The sequence below is a fragment of the Borostomias antarcticus genome, assembly GCF_949987555.1.
Source record: "Borostomias antarcticus genome assembly, contig: scaffold_77, whole genome shotgun sequence".
Taxonomy (NCBI): Eukaryota; Metazoa; Chordata; class Actinopteri; order Stomiiformes; family Stomiidae; genus Borostomias; species Borostomias antarcticus.
This window is the reverse complement of record NW_028175689.1, coordinates 135,582-153,395: the sequence shown is the minus strand read 5'-3', so window position 1 is coordinate 153,395 and position 17,814 is coordinate 135,582. Positions and strand designations below refer to the sequence as shown.

General features: G+C 44.3%; 1 protein-coding gene across 1 annotated transcript; it reads left to right on the top strand.

The window, feature by feature from the left end:
* Nucleotides 1-790: 790 nt before the first annotated feature.
* Nucleotides 791-3,124, top strand: LOC311329309 (protein YhgF-like; the record flags this gene model as incomplete). Its single annotated transcript, XM_084463170.1, has 2 exons — nt 791-1,840; nt 1,931-3,124. The coding sequence occupies 2 exons, from the start codon at nt 791-793 to the stop codon at nt 3,122-3,124; spliced, it is 2,244 nt and encodes a 747-aa protein (XP_084319296.1).
* Nucleotides 3,125-17,814: the final 14,690 nt, after the last annotated feature.

Genomic DNA, 17,814 nt, shown 5'->3' with positions numbered 1-17,814 from the left:
GAAAGATGATTTATATCTCTGAAGAGCATGGATTTACTGGTGTCGCCCCTTATACCTAAAAAAGCTTGAACTCATTGGAGCGCTGCTGATGGTAATGACACTCTGTCTGATGGTCTATGCTGCTTTGTAGCACAGAATAAGACATGAGCTGAAAAGACAAAGCTGATTCTTTACAAATCAGAAGAAAAAGCCCTGCCAGAACCACACCTCCAGATGGGTATTATTATGTTTCTAGGTAATTAATGAGTTAACGATCAATAATCAAGAACGATATGTATTTGGCTTGAAGGAAAGACAATGTACGATCATTCAAATTTTGCTGTTTTTTACAAGTCAGTATATTACTGATAGGGGTGGTGAAAGACATATACAGTTGGTTTAGTTTCGTTATAACTCCAAGTTTTCTCTGACAGTTGTTTGCCTTTAAGGTTTGAGTTTCAGTTTAAATAGACACGCGATGTTCGACTTTTTTATAGACCAGTAAAGTTTAAAATCCCTTACTTACCAAGGGTTACAGAGTAAATTGTACGTTAGCGCAGCATAATTATGCTTAATCTGCTGGTTATCAATGTGTAAGTTGGCGTTATTCCCGGTTTCCCATAGTTTGGTCATATGATCGTATTAACTGAAGCCATTGAACATCAGGGAATGTTCGACTTTCTTGGGAGTAAGAAAAGTCGAAAATCGCGTATGGACTGAAGTTACCAGTGGGATGCAGAAACGATGCTTGATTTGAGGCATTGTCCGGAAGCTATCCTGTTGTTTTTATCCCCATGATGAGTGTGTTTTGATGGAGAGTATCTCTCAGCGTATTGCCGAAGAGTTGAGTGCAAGGCCTCAACAGGTCACCAGTGCTGTGCAACTGCTTGATGATGGAGCTACTGTTCCTTTCATTGCCCGTTATCGAAAAGAAGTAACCGGAGGTCTGGATGATACTCAGCTGAGAACGCTGGAAGAACGCCTCCGTTACCTGCGGGAGCTTGAAGAGCGCCGCGACATCATTCTGAAGAGTATTACTGCGCAGGATAAGCTGACACCTGAACTGGAAAAAGATATACGCTCTGCAGATATCAAAACTAGGCTGGAAGATCTTTACCTTCCCTATAAGCCAAAACGTAGGACGAAGGCGCAGATTGCCCGTGAGGCTGGTCTGGAGCCATTGGCAGACAAACTATTCAATTCCCCTGAAAAAGACCCTGAAACGGAAGCGGCAGTCTTTGTGGATGCAGTTAAAGGTGTAGAGGATGTAAAAGCTGCCTTGGAAGGAGCTCGCTATATCCTGATGGAGCGATTCAGTGAAGACGCTGAACTACTTGGACAGCTTCGTGAGCTACTTTGGAACGAAGGTATACTGAGCAGTCGTGGTATTGAAGGAAAAGAAAAAGAAGAAGGCGCAAAGTTCCGGGATTACTTTGAACATGACGAGCTGCTGAAAAATGTTCCATCCCACCGTGCGCTGGCCATCTTCCGTGGTCGTAATGAAGGCATTTTGCAGGCCAATATCCGCCTTGCCAACGAGCCTGAAGACCGTCGTGAAACACACCCCTGTGAGAAGTTGGTCGCTAATTACTGGAAGGTTGAGCATCAAGGCCGTCCGGCTGATGACTGGTTGAGAGATGTGGTTCGCTGGACTTGGCGGGTAAAGCTGCTGTCTCAACTAGAAACCGAGTTGATGACGCGTATTCGCGAAAACTCTGAAGATGAAGCAATCAGGGTTTTTGCCAAGAACCTGAAAGATCTGCTGCTGGCAGCTCCGGCAGGGCTCAGGTCCACTATGGGTCTAGATCCTGGCTTGAGAACCGGTGTTAAGGTTGCCGTAGTTGATGGCACTGGGAAGTTGGTAGAGCACACCGCTATTTTCCCTCATGCTCCACAAAAAAAGTGGAAAGAGTCTCTCGGTACTTTGGCTACTCTTTGTCTGACACATCAGGTAGAGCTGATCAGTATTGGTAACGGCACAGCATCTCGTGAAACAGACCGGTTGGTGGCTGAACTGATGCGCAGTTATCCCAAGCTTGGATTAACGAAAATCATCGTCAGTGAAGCTGGTGCATCCGTATATTCTGCCTCCGAGCTGGCTGCCCGTGAGTTTCCTGATCTAGATGTCACTATCCGTGGTGCGGTATCCATTGCCCGTCGTCTGCAGGATCCCCTAGCTGAGTTGGTAAAAATTGAGCCAAAGTCTATTGGTGTTGGTCAATATCAGCACGATGTTAGCCAGATCAATCTGTCCCGTTCCCTAGAAGCTGTGGTAGAGGACTGTGTGAACGCGGTAGGTGTCGACCTTAATACAGCTTCAAGTGCTTTGCTGTCTCGTGTATCCGGTCTGAATCGAACACTGGCAGATAATATTGTTTCCTACCGAAATGAGCATGGTGCCTTCAGAAGCCGTCAGGATCTGCAAAAGGTGACTCGTTTTGGAGCAAAAACATTTGAACAGGCTGCCGGCTTCCTGCGGGTCATGAATGGTTATAATCCCTTGGACAGCTCTGCTGTGCACCCTGAGGCGTATCCAGTGGTTGAGAAGATTGCCGGTCAGTCCAGCCGTGAGGTACAAGCGCTGATTGGTGACTCTCCCTTTTTGAAGAACCTAAATGCCGCCGACTTTACCGATGAAACCTTTGGTTTACCTACTGTTACTGACATCATCAGCGAGCTTGATAAACCAGGTCGTGACCCTCGTCCGGACTTCAAAGCAGTCGAGTTCAAAGAGGGGATTGACGACATCTGCGACCTCAAGCTGAATATGGAGCTTGAAGGAGTTGTCACAAATGTTACCAATTTTGGCGCGTTTGTGGATGTTGGCGTGCATCAGGATGGTCTGGTACATATCTCTGCGTTGTCCGAAAACTTTGTGAAGGTTCCAAGCGAAGTGGTGAAGGCTGGAGATATTGTTAAGGTCAAAGTGATGGAAGTCGACGTTGCCCGTAAGCGAATTGGCCTATCCATGCGCATGTTGGATAAGGCAGAAGCTCGTCAGCAGCCCAATCAGCCTCGCTCTAAAAAGCTTGCAGGCTGCAACAAACCACAGAAAGCCAGTCAGTCTGGTAATCGTGATAAGAAGCGGGACTCAGTTGGGACCTTTGCTGACTTGTTTGCCAATGCCAAACAGCTACGGAAGTAAGGCCATGGGAGTCTGTCTGACTTACCACTGACCTACTGCGGGAAAGCCAGATTTGGCTATTTTTTATGCCGCTTTTCGTTAAATAGAACTGCTATGTACTTAAAATTAGCATAAAAACTGCCTAAACCCGTGCTTCCCCTCGCTACGGTGGATATGTACGACAGGCTCATGGCCGATCACGTTAGCATGCATTAAAGACGTTAACGACGCCCGTGTTTTATTAGGATCAAAAAGACAAACACAATTTTTTGTCTGGCTTTTTAAAGGGGATTTAGAAAATTCAAGCTGGTATCATACCGTTCGCTGTACGCGATCAGATGCTAGGCTGATCGCTATGTTACTAGGCTATTTATGGCTTTCTTATTTGTCTAAGCAAGGAACGATTTAGTCTCGTTGTCATGGTCTTGGGCACAAACTGTTGCTTGCCAGAACCGTGTGTATTAACGGATTTTAGACCTGTACCTAATTACTATTGGATCTGTACCTTGGCTACTGAGTATCAGGATCGTCTGGAGCTTTTCCGGACCAATGCTAATCATTCAGTTCTCCGTGGCATTTGCCACGGCATTGAACGTGAAAGCCTCAGGGTTACTTCAGGTGCTTGTATTTCCCAGAAGCTCCATCCTGAGAAGCTGGGACGCTCATTAACCCACCCGTACATTACCACCGATTATTCCGAGGCGTTACTTGAATTTATAACGCCGGTGTATTGCCGCATTGATGATACGCTCTCTTTCCTTGAAAAACTTCATCAGTACACCTGTCAGCATATAGACGAAGAACTGCTTTGGCCTGGGAGTATGCCCCCCTTACTTGAAGGTGATGACAGCATCCCCATCGCTCAGTATGGAAGCTCCAATATAGGTTTCATGAAAACGGTTTATCGGGAAGGTCTTTGGCGCCGTTATGGCAAGCCTATGCAAACTATTGCCGGTATTCACTATAACTTCTCCTTGCCTGAGGAATTTTGGGGCCTTTTACAACAGCATTCAAATGAAGCAAGTTTTGAGTCTCGTGATTTCAGATCAGCAGGCTATTTTTCACTTATTCGCAACTTTCGTCGTTACTCATGGTTGCTGATGTATTTATTCGGTGCTTCACCGGTGGTTAGCAGAAGTTTTTTTACTGACGGTGGCGAACAGTCGAGTTTACAGAAGCTTGATAGAGACTCTCTGTACCTTCCCTACGTAACCTCATTGCGTATGAGCGATATGGGCTACAGTAATCATGCTCAATCCTCTTTGAGCATTTGCTATAACTCGCTGGATGAGTATGTTGATAGTTTGTCCAAGGCTATCCGCACGCCTTACCCTCCCTATGAAGCCATTGGCCTGAAAAAAGATGGGGAATACCTGCAGTTAAATACCAACCTTCTGCAAATAGAAAATGAGTATTACAGCACTATTCGCCCAAAACGTATTGCTCACTCTGGCGCAAAGCCAGTAACTGCTTTGCGCAATGAAGGAGTAGAATATGTTGAGGTACGTTGTCTGGATATCAACCCATTTGAACCTCTTGGACTAAGTGAGCTAGATGCTCATTTCCTTGATGTCTTTCTAATGTATTGCTCGCTGCAAACTGGTGCATCTATTAATGGCAGAGAATGCGCTGAAGTCAGTAATAACTTTCAAACAGCCATCCTAGAAGGTCGTCGACCAGGTGTCGAGTTGAAGCTGAAAGGGCAGTCAATCGCGCTGATAAACTGGGGTTTGCAGCTTTTGGATGAAATGGCCATGATTGCTGAGTTGTTAGATCAGGCGCATGCCTCATCCACGTTTATGGCAAGTCTGCATACTCAAAAAGCAAAGCTTAACGATGTATCTCTGACGCCTTCGGCTCAATTGCTGAAGGCCATTGAATCGGAGGATATTGGCTACATAGAGTTGATGATGTCCTTATCCCAAAAGCATGCCACTGGCTTCTATAAGCACAACTTTAGTGCTGCTATGGTATCATACTTTGAGCAGGTTGCTCAACGTTCCATTGCAGACCAGCTGGCAAGAGAAAATAATGACAAAAATGGCTTTGATGAATTCCTGAAAGATTATATGGCCGAAGATTAACTGTATTTACGGGTATTTATTTCACTCCTAGACCTAGAGAGGTGTCGCGATGAATAAGGGAAATGATTTTTTTGGGCTCTTTTGATACGACAATACAGCCGCTAAAATATCAGGGTTTTCGATATATACGGTAACGAAAAAGAAACGGTTGTATGATGATATGTCGTCAAACCAATAACTACATAACACCGTTTATTGTGAACGCATCCTACGCCAATAACCGCGATTATTCATTCTTCTCACCAGCTCGTGATAATTTAAACGCTATAATTCAGCACCTTGAATCAACTGTCCAACAAGAGCATGGCACCATAGAGAGCTATATCTGGACTGAAGGCAACGAAAAGTGTTGCACCTTCTCCGCCAATGGTATCTGGATAAACAGGCCAATGATGAGCCGCAGCAATCGTCGGTAACGATTAGCGACGGTAAGCAGAGAAATCACATTAGAAAAAATACCTCCCGACAACTCACCAGCTTGTTTGGTTCTGTCGTAGTTACAGCCAGCGAAAGCAATCCAGCGTGTTTTCGCTGGATACTCAGTTAAACCTCAATACTGACAAGTTATCTGATGACATGAGGAGAAAAATTGTCAACGATGTGATGTATCGCTCTTATGACCTAACGATTAAACAACATCGTGAGAGTTTCCCCTGTATGGTTGGAAAACGACAGGCTATGCAACTGGTAGCGGATACGGTTCAAGACTTTGAGAATTTTTACAAACAGCGCAAGGTTGTAATTTAGTAAACAGAAGACCTGCAAATCCTCAGTTTTGACGGTAATGGCTTGGTGGTGCGCCCGGAATGGTTGAGGGCAGCAACTAGTAAGAACTCGCAAAATAGCCAGCAGAAGCTACAAACTAGGCTCAGTCCGAGAGAAAAGAAAGCTCACAAACGAATGACACATGTAGCCACCGTCATACGGTAAACCCCCATCCTCAAACGACAGCATCGGTCATAGATATAGATTGGAAGAACAACAACGTTGTTAAATTCTGTCCTCCAGCCAGGAATAAGAGAGTGTGGGCCAGTGTAGAAAGAGAGGCAGAAACCGTGATAGAAGAAGCTTGCAAGGAAGCGCTCAGGCTAGATCCATAGCAGAAACGGCAGTTCTTCATTGTTATTGATGGGCCCCCTCATCAGCGGAAACTAATTACTGGGATTATGAAAAAGGAGGTAGTTAAGGCAACCATCATCATGGACTTTATCCATGTACTTGAATATCTGTGGCAAGCCGGTCACTGCTTACACGACAAGAGGGATGAGGCTATTGAAAGTTTGGTGGCAGAACGGTCCCCTAAGATACTCAGGGGAGAGTCTGACAGATGGTCCATGGGAATTCGTCAAAGTGCGAGCAAGGGAGGTATGACAAAACGGGAAGCTATTAATAAGTGCGCAGACTATCTTCAAAAAACTGTCCTAGGCTCTGCATGACAAGGCGCTGGATGCTGGCTATCAGATTGCCAGTGGAGTCATTGAGCGAGATTGCCGCCATTTGATCAATGAACGTATGGATCTAACCTGTGCAAAATTAATTTGCAATGAGCAGAGGCGTGTTGAAGCTACGCTCACTGGGTTCCAGTGGAGATTGGCAGGCGTATTGGAACTTCCATAAGGAATGCTCTCGCCTGCATAATAATGGAGAACTAATAAATGTGGCGTCGCAGCAAGGGAACTACACCAAACTGATTTATGGTGAGTAGCTCATGATTATCTCAAACACTTTCATAACTGATCAGACAAATGATTGCCTGTTTAATTCCCTGCGAAAATTTGCACCCTAACGAAATGTTCAACTTTTTTAGAAACCATGGAAGTTTAAAATTCCTGACTTACCCATGGTTACAGTGGCAATAGTGTACAATAGCGCAACATAATTATGCTTAATCTGCCGCCTATCGCCGTGTAAGTCTGGCGTTATTCTCGGTTTCCCAGAGTTTGGCCGTATTGGCTGAAGCTCTCGTAAATCAGGCAATGTTTGACTTTTCTGGAAAGTAATTAAAGTCTGACATCGCGCAACCTATGTAACAGCTAAGCAACAAACGTATTGTTCTTGATGTCACCGTAGGCATTGCTGCCTATATAGAGTGCAAAACTGCTTCGGCTTACTGTGCAAACTGGGAGAGGATGTTCTGATAGTAATGACCAGTGCAGCTTGTAAGTTCGTCACCCCATTAACTTTGCAGGCTCTATCCCATAATCCGGTTCACATGGATCTGCTTGATACTAAGGCTGAAGCAGCTATTGGTCATATAGAACGAGCTCGCTGGGCTGATGTGGTGATGGTTGCACCTACTACGACTGACTTTATTGCCAGACTGGGCAGAAATCTTACAGATGACATGTTAACAACCTGGAGTTCGACGAGATAATCTTTGCTCTACATAGGCTTAAGCCTTTTTGTACATATTCATGTTACAGGAAAAGAGTGATTTTAGTACTTTATTGCCTAGCAAAGGCCCAGGATTAGCCAATGGGCGCTGTTCCAAAAACATCACTATGCCTCAAACCATTAAAATCCAAGGGCTATAGCTAAAATTGAAGCGCCGAACTCACGTTAACAACGTTGTGCCTTGCTACCAATGCGCCTATCTGCCTAGCTCCAACCATGAATCTGGGAATGTAGCGTGATAGTGTTAGCACGCATAATTGTAAAAAACTGCTCGAACGTAATATCAAACCGAGAGATGGCAGTCAGGCTTGTGGTGATATAGGGCATGGCAGAATGCTCGACCCAGAGTTATCGTGGAAAAAACATCTGAACTGTTTACCCATGATATCCTAGCTGATATGCATGCAATAATTACTGCTGGTGGCACCCACCAAGACATTGATCCAGTACGCTATATTTTCAACTACAATTACAGAAAGATGTGGTATCCCATTGCTAAAGCCGCTGTCGAATCTGGTGCTACGGTTACCATGATAAGAGGGCCTGTTAATCTGGACGCTCAAGAGCGAGTGAAACGAATTTGGTGCGACTCTTTTGATACGACAATATGTCCGCTAAAACATCATGGTTTTCGATACATCAGATAACGAAAAAGAGACGGTTTGATGGTGATATAACGTAACCAAACTAATAATTACATAACACCGTTTCTTGTAAACGCGTCCTACGCTCATACCATCAATTATTCATTCTTATCACCAGCTAGTAATCATTTGGCCGCTATATTTATCACCTTAAATCTACTCTAAAACACTAACATGGCACCATAGGTAGCTATATTCAGACTGAAGGCAACGAAGTGTTGCGCCTTCTCCTTCAATGGTATCTGGATAAGCAGGCCAATGACGAGCCGCAGCAATCGTCAGTACTGGTATAGACGGTGGGCAGAGAAATCCAGTCAGAAAACATACCTCACGACAACTGACCAGCTTGTTGGGTTATGTCGTAGTCAGGCGTCGCAGTTACAGCCAGTGGAAGCAATCAAGCATGTTCCCACTGTATACTAAGTTAAACCTCAATACTTACAAGTACTCTTATGGCATGGGGAAAAATTGTAACCGATGTTATTAATGGCTCTTATGATCGAACGATTAAACGACACCGTTATAGTTGCCCAAGTATGGTTGGAAAATGACAGACTATGCAACTGGTAGCGGATACAGCTCCAAGCTTTGAGTTTTTTACGAACAGCGCAAGGTTGGGATTGAGCAAAAAAAAAGACCTGCAGATACTCAGTTTTGCCGGTAAGGGCTTGGCGATGCGCCAAGAATGGTTGAGGGAAGCAACACAGAAGAACGCGCAAAATAGTAAGCAAAAGATGCAAACTAAGTTCAGTCCAGGAGAGAAGAACAATCGCAACCGAATGGCACAGGTAGTCACCGTTTATATGGTAACACCCAATCCTCGAACGGCAGAATCGGTCATAGCTATGGATCGGAAAAGTGACAACGTTGTAAAATTACGTCCTCACGCCAATAATAAGCGAGTGTGAGCCAGTGTAGAAAGAGAGATGAAAGCCGTAATAGAAGAAGCTTTCAAGGAAGCGCTCAGGTGAAATCAGGAGCAGAAACGGCAATGGGTAATTGTTATTAATGGGCACCTTCATTAGCGGAAACTGATTACCTAGATTATGAAAAAGAAGGGAGTTAAGGCAACCATCATCATGGACTCTATCCATGTACCTAAATATCTGTGGAAAGCCGGTCACTGCTTACCAGACAAAGGAGATGAGGCTATTTAAAGCTGAGTGGTAGAACGGTCCATGAAGATACTCATGGGAGAGTCTGATAAGGTGCCCATCTGAATCAGGCAAAGTGCGAGCAAGAGAAGTCTGACAAACCTGGAGGCTATTGATAAGTGTGCATACTAGCTTCAAAAAACCCGCCCCAAGCTTTGCTATGACAAGGCGCTGAATGCTGGCTATCAGATTGCCAGTGGAGTCATTGAGGGAGCTTGCCGCCATTTGATCAATGACCGTATGGATCACCGTGACACAGTGGAGTTTGCAAGTAGCAGAGGCTGTGTTGAAGATAAGCTCACTGGATTCAAGTGGAGATTGGTAGCGTATTTGAACTTCCATAAGGAATGCTCTCGCCTTCGTAATCATGGAGGACTAATGAATGTGGTGTCGTAGCAATGGAACCACACCCAAACGAATTAATGTGGTCAGTGCTAGAAATATGCATCATGCAGTTCATGATCAGATAGAAGACGTTGATATCTTTTATTGGCTGTGCAGCAATCAGTGATTTTCGTCCAACCATGGTAGCCAAGGAGAAAATCAAAAAAGATCCTAAAAACTACAGTAAAACACTGGAGATTAAATTGGTACGTAACCACGACATTATTGCCTCAGTTACCGGTTTGGATATACCTTCCTTTGTGGTTGGCTTTGCGGCAAAAACGCATAATGTGCTTGGCTATGCTACGAATAAAATGAGCCGGAAGAAAATTAATCTGATTATCGCTAACGATGTTGCAGATCGAGAGATTGGCTGTAACAGCGACAGCAATGAGGTTACGGTGATTGGTGAGGAGCTGGAAGAGCCATTTGCCAAAGCATTGGAAAAAGTAGTGTCTCGCAAGTTACTACAGATTGTTGCCCGTAGTTACAGGAAGTGGAAACACCTTCTGGCTTCAACTGATATTAGTGAGTAAACAGGTAGTTAAACGACCATGAGAACATTAAAAACACGCATCTTGGATCCACGTCTGGGTACTGAGTTCCCACTACCAGAGTATGCTACACAAGGCTCTGCCGGTATTGATCTTCGTGCTTGTCTTGATGAGGCTGTTACGCTGAAGCCACGCCATACGCAGCTGTTACCCACTGGCATGGCGATACATATCGAAGACCCTGCACTGGCGGCCATGATTCTTCCACGCTCAGGATTGGGTCATAAACATGGCATTGTTCTGGGTAATCTGGTTGGGTTGATCGATTCTGATTACCAAGGGCAATTGATGGTTTCCTGCTGGAACCGTGGTAATACGACATTTACCATCCAGCCTGGAGAACGTATTGCCCAGCTAATTCTGGTGCCAGTTGTTCAGGCTAAGCTGGAGATTGTTGAGAGCTTCAATGAAAGCGATCGTGGTGCTGGTGGGTTTGGACATTCCGGAACTCACTAATTATAATCTGTACATTGACAGGCATGGTTGGTTCCGACTGTGCTTTCATAAATAATAAAGAGTACGGCTCTTTTGATACGACAATGCAGCCGCTAAAACATCAAGGTTTTCGGTATATCCGGTAACGACAAATAGCCGCACCCAAAGTCGTTTTATTCAGGGAATGAGGGTTACTGATTCAAACACGATGAGTGTCATTTAGATGGTATTGGTAGGACTGGTCAACAAGGAAATAGTTACCTTGATCAATCACAATGGCGGTCCTGACATTGATATCACCGGTAAAGATGGTCGATTTATCCGCGCAAAGCGACTGGTCGTTACTGAGCTGACAACGGAAATTACTGCCAGTAAAATCATTGATATTGGTCAGTGTGGTGGAATTGAGTACATTGATACTGATAGCATTACCATGCTTCATGATTCCGATTTCATTCCAGTGGTTGCCATCATTATGGTTGATGATGTAGGCGCTCCTTACAATAATGAGATGTTCGCCTGTTTTAACGACCATGAAAGTTTAAAATCCATGACTTACCAAGGGCTACAGCGTAAAGAGTCTACGTTAGCGCAACATCATTAACGTGAGTTCTCCAAGATAATCACTTGCACTATATAGGCTTCAGCCTTTTTGTACATATTCATGTTACAGGAAAAGAGTGATTTGAGTATTCTATTGGCTGACAAAGACTCAGAAGGAGCCATTTGACTTTTCAAAAAACATCTCTAACTTAATTCCATTAAAATTCAATGGCTGTAGCCAAAAGTGAAGCGTCTAACTCACGTTAATTATGCTTAATCTGCCGGCTATCGACGCATAAGTTGGGAGTTATTCTCGGTTATCCATAGTTTGTCATATGCTCGTATTGGCTGAAGCCTGTGAAAATCAAGGAATGTTCGACTTTTCTGGCAAGTAAGGAAAGTAGAACATCGCATTACAATATCAAGGCGGATCTGGTTATATGACGCCTTGCTAATAGCTGGTGGAGGAGAAACTCCTGCTGTTAACCAATACTGCTGGATAAGGATGAAAATCTATTGATCTAGTTGAACTCAGATCAAGTTGAAACATTAATTGTGTACGGGACTATTTTTATGATGGTCTACTTCCTCAGATGCAATGCGCGCTTGATGCCGTAAAGTGTGGTGTAAAAACAGCCAGCATCATCGACGCCGGGTGACACATGCCGTTCTGTTGGAGCTGTTGACTGATCGTGGTCTGGGCACCGTTGTAACCGGAAATAGTGTTTAGTCCTCATAGTGGATATGTTTCAGAAAATTTCTCGCAAACACCAGATCCTAGAAGCTTTGGCTCATATGCTGGAGACGGTTCTTGGTACCATGATTACCACGCCGGCCCTAGCCAAAGTGGTGGGCTTCTCAGAAACAGCCCTTTACCGGCACTTCCCCAGCAAAGCCAAAATGTTTGAATGGCTGATTGAGTTCATTGAGGAAACTCTGTTTTCCAGAATCACCATGATTCTTGCAGAAGAGCAAAAGGTGGTGCCAGTTGCAAAAAGATCCTGTTGTTGCTTCTTGGCTTCTGCAAGAGGAACCAAGGCCTGACTAGGATTCTGACGGGGGATGCTCTGGCAGGAGAGACAGAGCTCTTGCGCTAGCGAGTGACTCAGCTTTTTTACCGTCTTGAAACACAGCTTAAACAGGCGTTGCGTGAGGCTGAAATCAAAGAATGTGTCAGATCAGTATAACCGTGAGCGCAACTGCCAATCTGATGTGTGCTGCCGCAGAAGGTCGAATTACCAGTACGTACGCAGTTAGTTTAAGCGTCAGCCATCAAGAAATGGATTATGCTATCTAAACTGGCATTTCGTTAACTGAGAGAGTATCCGTAGTTCGATCACCGGTTTTTAGGAAGCCAGATTAAGTAATCTGGCTTCTTGGTTTTTTGAGGATTCTTTTGATCACTGATAACTTCTTGCATGCACATCCAAAAAAATCATGATACAGCCATTCCAGTGCCAGATTAATAGTCTGGATCACCTTGAATTAGTTGCTACAACATACCCGGAACTAAAGATAGCTGAATATATTGATGCACGCATAACCAATGACTATATGCATAGAATGTCACTATCGGACAGGCAGTTGTAACAATAATTATTAATGGCTTGGTGTTACCGGTCAAACGTGTATATGTTTCTAAAATTTGCCGAAAACAAGCCGGTTGATCTGCTGGTTGAAGAAGGCATGCAGCCAGAACATTTAAACAATAAGATTCTTAGACTGGCTCTTTATGATTTGTATGACTCTGACGTCAGAGAGTTGCATCTGAACCTTGCCATCGAAGTCTTCAATCATCTGAAACGGGTTTAGTTCCCTTGCTAAAACGCCACATTCATTCGATCTCTATGATTACGAAGGCGAGAGCATTCCTTATGGAAGCAATACACCTGACAATCTCCACTTGAATCAAGTAAGGGTAGCTTCAACACAACCACTGCCCCTGCAAACTCCAATTTGCCCCGGTTAGATCCATACGGTCATTGATCACATGGCGACAAGCTCCCTCAATGACTCTACTGGCAATCATATAGCCAGCATTCAGCTCCTTGTCGTAGCAGAGCTAGGGACGGTTTTTTTGATGATACTCTGCACACTGATCAATGGCCTCCAGTTTTGTCAGACCTCTCTTGCTCGCACTTTGCCGGATTCCCTAGGCAACCTTGTCAGACTCTCCACTGAGTATCTTCAGGGACCGTTCTGCCATCTGGCTTTCAATAGCCTCATCCCCCTTGTCGTGTGAACAGTACCCGGCCTTCCACAGATATTCAAGTACATAGATAAAGTCCATGATGATGGTTGCCTTGACTCACTTCTTTTTCACAATCCTAGTAATCAGCTTCCGCTGATGAGGGTGCCATCAGTAACAATGACCAACTACTGTTCCTGCTCCGGATCTATCCTGAGCGCTTCCTAGAAAACTTCTTATATCACGGCTTTCGCCTCTCTTTCTACACTGGGCCACACTCTCTTATTCTTGGCTGGAGGACGGAATTTAACAACGTTGTCGCTCTTCCGATACATATCCATGACCGATTATACCGTTCGAAAATTGAGTTTTACCGTATAAACAGTGGCTACCTGTGCCAGTCATTTGCGATCTTTCTTCTCTCCCAGACTGAGCCTAGGTTGCAGCTTCTTCTGTCTGTTTTGCACGTTCTTACTAGTTGCTTCCCTCAACCATTCCTACCGCATCACAAAGCCCTTACCGTCAAAACTGAGGATCTGCAGGTCTTCTGTTGGCTCAATCCCAACCTTGTGCTGTTCGTAAAAAGCTCAAAGTCTTGAGCCGTATCCGCTACCAATTGTATAGTCTGTCGTTTTACAACCATACTTGGGCAACTCTCACGATGTCGTTTATCAGTATATCATAAGAGCGATCCATCACATCACTTACAATTTGTACCTCATGCCATCAGAGTACTTGTCAGTATTGAGGTTTAACTGAGCATCCAGCGGGAACACGATAAATTGCTTCCGCTGGCTGTAACTGCTACGTTTGGCTACAGCAGAACCAAACAAGCTTGGTAGTTATCGGTAGGTATTTTTTTAAACGTAATTCCTCTGCTCCCCGTTGCTACTCGTTACCAACGATCGCTGCGGCTCATCATTGGTCTATTTATCCAGATAACCTTGGAGGATAAGGTGCAACACTTCATTGCCTTCAGTCCGGATATAGCTCTTTATGGTGCCATGCTCTTGTTGAATAGCAGATTAAAGGTGCTGAATGACAACGTCAAATGATCACGAGCTGGAGAGAATAATGAATAATCTAGAGTATTGGTGTAGGATGCGCCCACAATAGATGGTGTTATGTAGTGATTGGTTTGACGACATTATATCACCATAACCCAATCTCTTTTTCGTTACCTGATATATCGAAAACCCTGATGTTTTAGCGGCTGCATTGTCGTATCAAAAGAACCACCCCAGATTGGGTTTTACAGTATAAACGGTGGCTACCTGTACCATGAGTTTGCGATCTTTCTTCTCTCCCGTACTAAGCTTGGGTTGCAGCTTCTGCTGGCTCTTTTGCGCGTTCTTCTTTGTTGCTCCCCTCAACCCTTCTAGGCACATCACCAAACCATTACCGGCAAAACTGAGGATATGCAGGTCTTCTATTTGCTCAATCGTAACCTTGAGCTATTCGTAACAGGTGGTGGTTCCCTTGCTACGGCGCCACATGCATTAGCTCCCCATGATTACGAAAGCTAGAGCATTCCTTATGTAAGTTCCAATACGCCCGCCAATCTACACCTGAATCCCATGAACGTAGCTTCAACACAGCCTCTGCCATTTGCCCCGGTTAGATCCATACAGTCATTTATCCAATAGTGACAAGTTCCCTCAATGACTCCACTGATCAACTGATAGCCAGCATCCAAGGACTTGTCGTAGCAGGGCCTAGGACGGTTTTTTTGAAGATGGCCTGCACATTTATCAATGGCCTCCAAGTTTGGAGGACCTCTCTTGCTCGCATTTTGCCGGATCCCACGGGCCATCTTGTCAGACTCCCCCCTGAATATCCTCAGGGGCCGTTCTGCCGCCCAGCTTTCAATAGCCTCATATCACTTGTCATGTAAGCAGTTACTGGCTTTCCACAGATATTCAAGTACATGTATAAAGTCCATGATTATGGTTCCCTTAATCCCTTCTTTTCCATAATCAAGGTAATCAGTTTCCGCTGATGAGGGTGCCAATCAATAACAATGTGGGTGGTTCTTTTGATACGGCAATGAAGCACCTAAAGCATCATGGTTTTCGATATATCCGGTAACGAAAAAGATACGGCTTTAACGTGAGTTAGACGAGATATCCCTTACGTTACATAGGCTTCAGCCTTTTTGTACATATTCATGTTACAGAAAAAGAGTGATTTGAGTACTTTATTGTCTGCCAAAGGCTCATCAGAAACCATTGGGCACTTTTTAAAAAACACCTCCATGCCTCAAGCCCTTAGAATACAATGGCTGCAGCCAAAATTGAAGCGTCTTACTCATGTTAAGTTAATAACATCAAATCTTATGGGAGATCATGTATATGATGGTGAAACAAAATATATTCCGCCCTCTGACACAGTCTCGTCGGAAGCAAAGGCATTGGGTTAGGCTATGTTGAAGCTACGCTCACTGGATTCAAGTGGAGATTGGCAGGCATATTGGAACTTCCATAAGGAATGCTATTGCCTTAGTAATAATGAAACACTCATAAATGGTGCGTCGTAGCAAGGGACCATACCCAACGTCATTTGAAAATTTCCAACTAATAATCAGCTACTTCAAATTGTGCGCGGAAATATCTTCTTGGTGCATTACAAAACGAACCACTAATGCTTGGGTGCAGTTCTTTTGATACGACAATGCAGCCGCCAAAACATCAGGGTTTTCTATATATCCGGTAACGAAAAATAGGCAGTTTGCCGATAGTATCACGTCGTCGAACCAATAACTCCATAACACCGTCTTTTGTGAACGCATCCTACTACAGTACTCTCTATTATTCATTCTTCTCACTAACTCGTGATCATTTGAACGCTATCATTCAGCACCTTGAATCCACTCTCCAACAAGAGCATGCCACCATAGAGAGCTATATTCAGACTGGAGGCAACAAAGTGATGCGCCTTCTCCTCCAAGAGTATCTGGATAAGCGGGCCAATGATGAGTCGCAACAATCGTCGGTAATTGGTAGCGACGATGAACAGGGCAATCACGTCAGAAAAAATACCCTCTGACAACTGACCAGCTCGTTTGGTTCTATCGTAGTTACAGCCAGCGGAAGCAATACAGCGTGTTCCCGCTGACTTCTCAGTGAAACTTCAATATTGACCAGTACTTTGATTACATAAGGCAAAAAATTGTCAACTATATGTGGGTCGCTATTATGATCGAACAATTAAACGACCTCGTGAGAGTTGCCCAAGTATGGTTAGAAAACGACAGGCTAGGCAACTGGTAGCGGATACGGCTCAAGACTTTGGGGGTTTTTACGAACAGCGTAGGGTTAGGATTTAGCAAACAAAAGACCTGCAGATCCTCAATTTTGAAGGTAAGAACTTGGTGATACGCTAGGAATGGTTGAGGGAAGCCATCCGGAAGAACACGAAAAAAAGTTAGCAGAAGCTACAAACAATGCTCAATACGGGAGAGAAAAAAGATGCAGACAAATGGCACAGGTAACCACCGTTTATACGGTAAAACCCAATCCTTGAACGGCATAATCGGTCATAGATATGGATCGGAAAAGCGACAACGTTGTTAGATTCCGTCCTCACGCTAGGAATAATAGAGTGTTGCCCAGTGTAGGAAGAGAGGCGGAAGCCGTGATAGAAGAAGCTTTCGAGGAAGCGCTCAGGTTAGATCAGGAGCAGAAACTGCAGTGAGTCATTGTTATTGACTGACTCCATCATCAGCGGAAACTAATTACGTTTATTAACGTGAGTTCGATAATGCAATACAGGGGAGCCACAGCCACTAAGCTATCTTCCAGATACCAAACCATAGATAACAAACTGGAGGCTCCCGTGTCTATTGTCAGTGTACTATAGTGATGTGGATTATTTCTGCATAACATTTGAATCACAATTGCATCGACAACTCATCTGTCATTCAAAAAACCCTCAAGTGATATCCAAGCTATCTCTCAGTGAAATAATAACCATCATCATCTATTTCCATCATAGTGCCTTTCGCAATTTCAAGCACTATTTCCAGCGACTGATCACACAACATAAATTAGACTATTGCCTTAATCTAGTATCCTATAATCGCTTTGTAGAACTCATTAAACAGATTTTGATACCACTGCCGGTTTATTTGAAGTCTCAGTGCATGGGGCAACCAACTAGCCTGTCATTCATTGAATAGCCGTTCATCGTTGCCTGTGACAGTCATAGGCTAGACAGACCACAAGGTCTTCAGTGAAGAGGCTAAACGGGGGGAAACGTCTACAGGTTGGAAGTTTGGTTTTAAGTTACACCATATCATTAACCATCTTGGAGACATTCTATCATTTTGCCTG